This window comes from Montipora capricornis, chromosome 14 (assembly GCF_036669925.1).
Source record: "Montipora capricornis isolate CH-2021 chromosome 14, ASM3666992v2, whole genome shotgun sequence".
Classification (NCBI taxonomy): Eukaryota; Metazoa; Cnidaria; class Anthozoa; order Scleractinia; family Acroporidae; genus Montipora; species Montipora capricornis.
Genome location: NC_090896.1, coordinates 38,057,086 through 38,067,085, shown reverse-complemented (window position 1 = coordinate 38,067,085; position 10,000 = coordinate 38,057,086). Strand labels below are relative to the sequence as shown.

The window sequence follows — 10,000 nt, the reverse complement described above, 5'->3', positions numbered from 1 at the left end:
TTATCAGCCTCAGGGTTCGGCTTCGGCGGATAACCCCTAAATCGACCTTGATTATTCTGGATATCACAAAAACCTTATCCAATAATGGTTAATTATACAGTGACTGTACACTATTTGTTTAAAGTTCACCTAAAGTCAAATATTTTTCGTCTACAATATTGCTCCCTCCACCAAAAGCAAACAATTTTTACCGCTTGTTATCTGCTGGCAGGAGCCCATGACTCGGAGCCTCCCAATGCATTATATCCTTGAGTCAACCTATGCCCGTATCTGTCTATTTTTAGAACTAATCCTTCAGCAGGAGACTCACATTTACAACAATTTACATCAATTTGCACAATTTGCATACATTGCTTTTGCTATTTTTGTCTTTGCTCCACAATACCTTTATTCTGATTGGCCATTCTAAACAGTGTGTGCAGAGCCGAAGAACTCGTGGCGTTCTAAAAATAGAAAGATACGAGCAAAGGTTGACTCATAGGGCTTGTATGGGAGAGGCAAGCTCCTACTCATGCGCTCCTGCTGCTGGGCAATTCAAAACGCAAAGTTATCAAAACTAGCAGTAATTTGGACCCACGACGGTCACCGTGATTTGAGAGGCATGGGTGTATTCTCATTTTAAAAAACAAAAAGCAGTGCGATATTTCGTGAAGGGAGAAGTTACAAAATAATTCCAATAATAGGGTTTGAATGCTACCTTCATATATTCTTCGGACTGTTGTGGACACGTCGTTCAACTAAAGTAAAAAGAGACGTGTTTCTGTGCGTCAGAATTGCAGCTTTAAAACTTGCAAGATTCACCTAATGTTTTAGTATTTTAGTAGTTATTTATCTTCTATTTAAAAAGAAAAAGGCATTGCTTGGTTCCGTTAGCGTCTCCTTGCCCGACGAAGATCTCAAGGTTCCCATTGTTGACGGCAAATCTGGAGATCAAATTTATTATTATTATTATTATTATGATCAAAATCTCCTCAGGTCATTGTCGAGAACTTGTCTTCCCACAGTTCTTCGTCTTTGCGCACAAGCGTCTTGTGAACCATAACATTGAGACTTTGCAGGTTAACGATTTCGACATGTGTCGGCTGCGATGTTACCAGGAGCCTAACTGCGTCAGCATTAATTTAAACTTCAGTCGAGACAACGAGGGACTTCAAAACTGCGAGCTGAACAATGCCACTCATCAACGCCATGACAAGGAGCTGAAAGACAAAGCGGATTACTTCTATCGCGCAGCGCTGGTAAGAGCAGAATTTTTATTCTTTGTCATCTTCATTTCCTATTATTTCTAATCCGCTCCTTGGTCATTTTGTCCTTCCGTGTCAATCCCATTCTTTCAAAGCCTAGTTTTCACTGGCAACGTAACAAGCACACGCGCAAGCGTAAGCAGTTTAATTTATGCCAAGTGAAAAACTGAGCGTACGCACATTCAAGGGTAATTGTTCTGGATCTTTTAATTTCAACTTCTGTTAAGAATAAAATTGAAGGGGCTTTTTCTTCACTCTCGAGAATTGCAAATTCCGCCCTAATTATGTTTATGTTTCAGCTTGTTCAGTTAGGAGCACTCGCCTCCCACTAATGAGGCCATATGGTTCGACTCCCATATGTGGGTCTTCACTCTGATCCGAGAGGTTTTTACTCAGGCCCTTAGATTTTCCCTTCCCCTTGAAAACCAATAGTTGAGATAATTTTAGTTTATTTAAATGTATAGTGTCCCCAATTAGTGCCCCGGTGCTACAAGACTTGGCACTTAAATAAAGTCCATTGTTATAGCGGAGCTCCGCGCGCAGAGCATCATGGTTAAGAAGATATGGTAACCCATGGATGCGAGAAATCTTGGTTTTATAGCCATGACGTCATCGAACGTCCGTACATACGTCCGTCCGTACGTCCACCCCTCCATGCATGCAAATATGTGACCAGTATCATGCTACTAGTTTATAGCATGCATCTATGATATTGGACATCCATCTTTTGATCAATTGACATCTGTCAAAACAAGGTATCCGCTGACCAGTATCACGTGACATTATCGCAGGCTCAAACTTAAAGCCCACAGTTGTCCGCTGTTTTTTTTTAAGTTGACCGCTGACCAGGTACAGGTTTTTTTGATCGGATTGCAGGCTCAACCCAGTTTAACTCACTTGAACATAAACGGAACTTCATTTTTCGCGCTCTTTCTGTGGCTCCACGCGGCTACACGGCTATACTACATCAACTATAGTTCTTACACAGTCAACGCTTTTTGAGCTTAGGTGGAAAACGGTTTGGAAGATGTTTTCTTTCTGTATTTTTTGCTGGTTTCAATTCAGTTTGACATATCATGATATCTGTGGTCCACACTGGTGGCTACGCAGTTATTCAAGTCAAGTATCGGAGGGATGTAAACTTAAAGCTTAGTGTTTATTTTTAACTTGCTTAGAGCTGCTTTTTTTCTCTGTATTGCAATTTTTAGCATCTTTAGAAGCTCTGCTCTTTAGAACAGAAACGAAAGGAGCGCGAAAGAGAACAGCAACCACAAAACAGAATACCAGTAATAGCTTATACTTAGTGCAAGAAATTACTCCACAAATTCTTTTCTTGGGCACTAAACCGTTTGTTATTTTTACGGATGCGTTATTTTTAAAGGGTGGTTTAATCGAAAATCGAATTTTTATTGTCAAATGGAATTAAATAACAATTATCAGTAACCTTAAAGAGAAAGTTGATTGTTTTGCTCTAAAATGCGGGCGAACAAGTGCTTTTTTAATCCGTTTGCCCAACTGGTTTTCGTTGTGCCTTGACAGTGACAAGAAAATTTTGTCCTTATGTTATAAACACGTAATCGCAACGAGTTCTCGTACAATTAGGGGGAAATCTCACTAGATTGTTTTTTCAGAAGTTTGTTTAAAGCACTTAAAGGTTTTTTAAGTGTTGGATCGGATCTTGCCGTATTTTGCCGATTCTTGTTCCAAGCCAACCTGGCGTGTTTCAATGAAATACATCAAAGTGTGAATGATCTTGCTCTCAGAGATTAAGTGGAATAAAGTACATCAGTAAAACTCTTTATGGCTTCTAATAGGCCATTTACGAGTTCATGTCTGCCTCCTTTTCAAAGCGAGACTAAGTGTAAAGTTTTATTGTAATGGTAATTAGTTCTACTTTACATATGAATGAAAACTAATTTCGCACTTAGACTCGCTTTGAAGATGAGGTAGGCTTGAACTCGGAAATGGCCTTTTTTAGCGTGATTCCTATTCGCTGACATTGACAGTTGACTCTGAAATGCCTTTTTTTCCTTTTCCATTCGCTCGCTTTGGGCGTGCTTGTTTTCCTTTAAAATTAATGCGGTTCAAGAAAAATACATTGCGAAACTGGTGAATTCCAAAGTACATTTCACTCGAAAAACCGATTACGTACTCATCGCTTCATGATTCATGCGATATCGGTTTCTAGCGTAAAATTTACCGTGGAATTCACTAGTTAGGCAATGAATTTTTCCATAGAAGAAAGCAAAGAAAATGATTGAAGTATTAAAGCAGCAACAGAAACATCAAAACGCGCCGGACAATTCGAAACCTTTTTTTTCCACTATCCACACAGGCAGTAAGTGAGAGTAAATAACCAGGGAGCTCCGCTTTTAGGCTTGGCTTAATCTATACATTATTTTTATTATCTCCCATCCATCCCATTTTCTTTTTGCTTCCAGAGTACTCCAAATATTAATAAAGTTGGTGCCACGTATGTTCTATGGCGGAGCAATTGATGGTATAGGAAATCTTATGTTATGTGAAACCGAATTCATTGTTGAAATAAATAAAGTTTCTCTATACTACTTTTTATTTTTACTTCCACTTGTCGAAAAATGATATCTACCAAAAACAAACCATTCACTTATTAGTTATTATTTTTAATCTCGAGCGAATATTAATGGCCAAATATTAGATCATTAGCTAGAATGGCAGGTTTGTTAGCGCTATATGGCATACTATATTTTCAAGCTTTGATTAATGAGTACACCAACTTTAATTGGTCTGTTTTTGTGAAGTCATTGTCAAATGCTGCTTAGTATCATGCACATGCCAATGTTAAAGGTTCATTTTTGTCAAGTCATGACTACTTCCGACCGAGACGTGGAGTAATGTCTCAACTTTTAGTCTAGACTTTTTTTTACATGACATTTTTTTACGGTAGTACTGCTGTGAAGCCTCCTTCTGTGGTCACTGGAACAGAGTTTTTAGCTCACTTTTTGGGGATACCTGTGGGGCACTGTAACCAGACTCAATTAGGTAACCAAGCTTTGCACATCTTGTAATTTTGAGGAAAATTCAATAATCGTCTTGTACTTGAACTTTTTCAAGTGGATTTGCTCATTTTGTCACTCGGCTGTCGTAGTTAAGATTTCGTAGTGTCTTTCACCAAGGGGCGTTTGTACTCGCACTTCAACTGAGTACTCTTTCACGAGACTGCCTTGTCTATTTTTATATTTTACACTTGAAATGAAAGATTGAATAATTATGCTATTGTGGAATTAATCGCGAGCAGAAAGTAAGCGATATTTTCTTTTCGATAACACAAATGATGATAATATAATTAAAAACGAAACTTAGAACGCTACACTAATCACAATCGGGAAACCATCTTTCCTTCGGTGAAATGCTTATCTTAAATATCCTTGAATATATATACTCAATATTGGGAAACGTGTTCTTATCCTGGCTTAAAATGCATGTGTGCTATCTCTGACCTTTGGAGCGAATTGGAGGGAATTTTCAATCTGGGAAGTACTTGCCAGCCCTGCTCTAAGTGAAAAAATTCTGAAAAAAAAAAAAAAAAACTCCGAGTCTTTGGATAGGATGTCTGATAGTTCACATCACGAACTATCCACAGACCTTTTAAACCTTTGCTTATCTTGCCGAAATTTTTGCCGTACCTCATTGCTATGAAAAGCTGAATCGAACAACAACGGGCTCAGGTAATGAATGATATAAAGGCTTGACTACAGTACGGGGGCCAGGGGCCCGTTTTAAGAAAGTCCCGAAAACTTTTCGGGCCCGAAAAGCCAACTGTGAAATTGCCAACCGGTTGTTTTGGAAAGTCGATCTTTTAACATGTTTTCAAGGTAACAAAAACAAAAATAATTGTGAAGTTTGACGAATTAAATGCTCTCCGTTCTTGAGTTACAAAGAGAATTGTGACACCCGAAAATGGCCCGTAAAGTTTCGGGACTTTCGAGAAACGGCCCCCTGGTCTCTAAGCCTCCCCGAAAGTGATCCCCCCCCAAAAAATTAAAACCAAGTTACACGCCTAAATTGAATGTTGTAATATATTTTTCTTCACAGAACGCTTGTGATAAAGCTCAATGTAAAAACGGAGGCACTTGCCTGTCTGGATTTACAGACAAAGGATATTGCTGTGTGTGCCCGCTCGGGTTCACCTCGGCTCATTGTGAACAAGGTATTAAATAGGTTAAACCTTCCAACTTGCAATCCAAATTCAACCGTGAAATGGATTTAACAACTGGCCATGGGTTTAGGGGAATGATTTCCGTACAGGTCACTACTTCATTATGCTTGCAGAATAAATTAATTATGCATTTACTCTATTTTTTTGTAGAACAATACGTATAAGCAAGGGTATCGAAGATATACCTGGCTAATTTGTATTTACAAGATGAAGAAAAATGGATCTCATTTCTCTATTTTTTTTGCCCACATCGCTCACACCATGGCACCTTTTCGTTCCAGTTTTCCTCTTTCTATTCCTTTATCCTGTCCCTTAGTTTAGTCCAGATGCCGCTCGGTTTTTTCTGTCATTTTAATTTATCTATGTCACTCGCAGTGTCGCAATGTCGAGCCGAAGGCGAGACATTCTATATCCGGTACAATACGGGCGCGAATATTGTATTGTGCCTAAGAAATGTCAGCATTTAAGTGTTAATGTACACTAGGTATTTTTGGTTATTCAAGACATTTTAACCGTGAATGAAAATTAAAAGAAACATTTATGTAAATGAAGAGAAAGCTGTATCAGAAATACAGATATTGATTAATAAAACATTTCTTTTGTTTTCCCATCATGAATTATTAATGAGTTTTATAAGACTATTTAAAGCTATAGCTACACGGATCAGAGGAAAGTGGAAACAGACGAGGATCGAACTGGGGACCCCTTGCTCCGAAAGTCGCGCACCAGCCAACTGTGCTACGCCTGCAAATGTTAGTTTTTGAGGAGAGGGGAAAACCGGAGTACCCGGGGAAAACCTCTCGGAGCAGAGTAGGGAAAAAACAAACTCAACCCACATATGGCGTAGAATCCGGGAATCGATCCCGAGCCACATTGGTGGAAGGCGAGTGCTCTCACCACTGCGCCAGCCCTGCTCCCCCACTCCCAATCAGTGAAAGTAAGAGGTGACTTTACTAATTTGTTGGCTGTGTTCCCAGATATCGATGAGTGTTCAACAGGAGAACACACCTGCAGCCATGTCGCCGTGTGCAACAACACTATTGGTTCATATAACTGCACTTGTAAGGCAGGATATGTCGGAGACGGACGAAACTGCTCGAGTTCAGGCAAGAATTCATTCATAATGACTTTCATTTTTTACAGTTACTTCAAAAGAAACTTTTACATTTTCCATGCAATAACTTAGAAGTAAGAAGAGACCTTCAGAAGTAAGAAGATACCCATTAGGCAGGATATGTGGGAGACGGACGAAGCTGTAAGGCGAGATTTCTTTCCTAGTGATTTTCATTCTTTGCGGTTTCAAGAAAATGAATTTTTAACTTGAGAAGTTAGAAGAGACTTATTAGCTAGATGCTTGTTGACCGCTTAGTGGTTATTAACCGTGCCTTCCACCTTTGTGAATCGAGTTCAAACCCCGAAGGTCGTACGTGAGTTTCAGTCGATCTCAGTCTTTTCACCGGGTACCCCGGTTTTCCTCCTTCATCAAAATCTACTCTCGGTCAATTAGATCCGGCTGTGGGTGGATACCCTCGATAGGAATAACCCGCTCTGGTATCCTTTCCTTTCATTGAATTGAATAAACAAAGTTGATTAAAAAAGGAAATAGTTACGAGATGCAGGTTAGTCGTACTTTCTACGGTAACTAAGTTACAGGTGACGATAAGGATTATGCTGTTCTGTTACCGCCACAACAGAAATACAATCCTTCCTTTGGCAATCCCCACTCAGCAAACCTATAGCAATGCAGTGTCATCGTTAATGATTTTGCAGTTTCATTGCTCACATTATGTTTTTTAGGTTGTCCTAAAGACTGGGCGGTACATGACAAGTATTGTTACAAGCTGACGAATGATCGATCCCAAACACTGGAAGATGCTAGAAGAAAATGCCAGGAAATGTCAGCAGATCTCCCAATAATCAAATCGGAGCAGGAAAACACCTTTATTGGTAGCCTGATGAGCGACCAGAAAAAAGATTGGATCAGGCTTGGTATGAGACGAAACAATAGCCAGTTGCTTTGGTTTGACGGTATATCAGCAGAGAAGTCGAATAGCAAACGTTACAACGCATGGAATCTTGACACTAAAGAGCCGACTGGCGAGAATTGTGCTTACCTGTTCCTTGCGAGCTTTAATGTTTCAAAGTGGAATGACAACAAATGCAATTACGAACCCGGGGAGGCACCTTTTGTCCTTTGTCAAAAATCGCGTTTAAAAGATGGACGACTAATTTAACTTACATGTACATTATTGCCTAACTGAGATAAATTAATCTCTTTTTATCGTCCAGAGTTATGTATCTAGCGTATTATGCATAAATCATCATATAAAGCGAATATAAAGAAGCATAACATAAAGAACAGTTAGAGCAATTGCGCTAACCTTCGCATGAATTATAATTGGAATGAGGAGAAGTGTCAATACAAACTTGAAGAAGCTCCTAACGTCTTTCTTAAAAGGCTCGTTTATAAGATGGACGATTAATTTGACGTGCGTAATTGCCTAGTTAAGATAAATGAATCGCTTTTTATCATCCTAAGTAATGTATTATACATAAATCATGACATAAAGTAGAATCCTTTCGACATTATATTACTGACAGTTTGGAAAAGCGAGTTTTCAAACATGAATTTGTCATGTCATGTTGGTTGCCACAGTTAATTATAATATTAAGCAAATGAAGCTATGATCTTCGCAGTTATGAACGCAATTTTTGCAATTGCGTAAAGAAGCCTGAAAAATTCAGGACTACAACGGGGTTTGAACCCGTGACCTCGCGATAACTGTACGACGCTGTAACCAACAGCGAGGTTCATAGCTTCACTTGATTTCATATCCGCAGTTCATATATAATCCATTTCATATATCATTTCATCGTTGATTCATTCCTCACGGGAACATTAGAACCCACAAATTACCAGCTCCCAACGTCAGGGGCTCATAACTCAGTTGGTTGGAGCGTTGCACCGGTATCGCGAGGTCACAGGTTCAAACCCCGTAACGGTTGAAGTTCTGAATTTCTCAGGCTTCTTTACGCAATTGCAAATATTGCGTTCATAACTGCAAGGATCATAGCTTCACTTTATTTCATATCCGCAGTTGATACATGATCCATTTCATATATCATTTCATCGTTGATTCATTCCTCACGGGAACATTGGAACCCACAAATGACCAGCTCTCAACGTCAGTGGCTTCCACCATAGCTCAGTTGATTAGAGTGTTGCACCGGTATCGTGAGGTCACGGGTTCAAACCCCGTTGAAGTCCTGAATTTTTCAGGCTTCTTTACGCAATTACAAAATTTGCGAGGATCATAGAAAAGCAAGTGTGAACACATACTCGCGTGTGTAGCGATAAAAGAGTACTATGTGTGTGCATATCATTTTGGCGCTTTGTGAATATGCTGGCTTAAAGAGAGAGCTCTGTCCTGCTACAGAGTTGAACAGTGAATGAGAGATGACAGCGTAGCAAAGACGTGACTAGGGATAAGAAACCAATCACCATCACACCAGATGACCTCCTCGAAAACCAATCAGAAACACTATAAATAACCTCATTGAAAACCAATGAAAAACACGCCAAAATGAAAGTTTTAGCGGACGAACGTTTGGAATAAACGGGTACATTCATGACTTGCTTCTCATTAACCTAGCCCTAATTTATTCGATGACATGGAGTGCACATGTTGTTACACGTGTCACTTAGGGTTACCGCGATTAGGCGTACTTTTCTTTAGACAGGCGCGAAAAGGTACGTACGCCTAATACAATTTCTTAACGAGTCGTCTGCCGCCCACCTGTGAAGGGTCATGTTTTCTTGTGGCATGCTATAAATGTGAGCCAATCGGATTTCACCGGAAATTACCTGCACGTTGTGATTCAGGAAAATTCATCGTCATGTGCTCACGTCCTCCACAGAACCTTGAATTTGGTCATTTCACGTCGACATTTTGGAGATGACGGCAAAGAAATGTACCAAAATGTAAAACGCACGTGCAGAGCGTGCAGAGCCATTGTTTTTGCTCACTAAACCTATTGTTTTGTTGCGTCGTACTCGAGTTGTTCGTAATTGAAACTTATCAAGAGCTAGGAGATGTTTTTGAGGATGGCTGAACAATCAAGAAGATTTGTGTCTCTAGACAAAATTACAGACAAGTTCATCGAAGACCAAAAAACAAGAACACTCCGTTCAAAGACACGAAGAGATGTAAGTTTGCTGACTGACTTTCTCAACTCCAAAAATGAAGGCAGAAGAATCAAGGACATCCCGCCAAAAGAGCTTAATGAATATATCAGTGAATTTATTGTAGCTGTTAGAAGAAAGGATGGTGAAGATTTAGAGCCTTCCAGTTTTTAAAGAGGGCTAATTTGCAGCTTTAATCGGCACTTGAAAGGCTGCAAATATCCTTGCAGTGTTATTGAAGACAGCCAGTTTGAACAAGTGAGACAAGCTTTTGAAGTTCGAAGTAAAGAACTCAAAAAAGACGGCAAAGGAAACAAGCCAAAAGTATGTATAAAATCAACAAATTACAGCATGGAAAGCGCTTTGTACGGGATT

The 10,000-nt window shown here is 39.5% G+C and overlaps 1 protein-coding gene and 1 pseudogene across 5 annotated transcripts in view; both read left to right on the top strand.

Moving 5' to 3' along the window:
• LOC138032734 (uncharacterized transmembrane protein DDB_G0289901-like) overlaps nucleotides 1–10,000 on the top strand; it is a 549,011-nt pseudogene that overhangs the window by 141,711 nt on the left and 397,300 nt on the right.
• Nucleotides 1–10,000, top strand: part of LOC138032742 (versican core protein-like) — a 28,456-nt gene that overhangs the window by 4,426 nt on the left and 14,030 nt on the right. Inside the window, exons 2-5 of one of the 5 annotated variants that reach the window (XM_068880453.1) lie at nucleotides 976–1,238; nucleotides 5,319–5,433; nucleotides 6,420–6,548; nucleotides 7,240–8,205. In XM_068880453.1, the coding sequence (XP_068736554.1) occupies nucleotides 1,074–1,238; nucleotides 5,319–5,433; nucleotides 6,420–6,548; nucleotides 7,240–7,676 (846 nt within the window). In that variant the 5' untranslated portion in view covers nucleotides 976–1,073 and the 3' untranslated portion in view covers nucleotides 7,677–8,205. Of the gene's footprint in view, nucleotides 1–895; nucleotides 1,239–5,318; nucleotides 5,434–6,419; nucleotides 6,549–7,239; nucleotides 8,207–10,000 lie in introns of those variants that run through there. The other 4 variants (XM_068880451.1, XM_068880455.1, XM_068880452.1 and 1 more) reach the window with 4 other exon arrangements.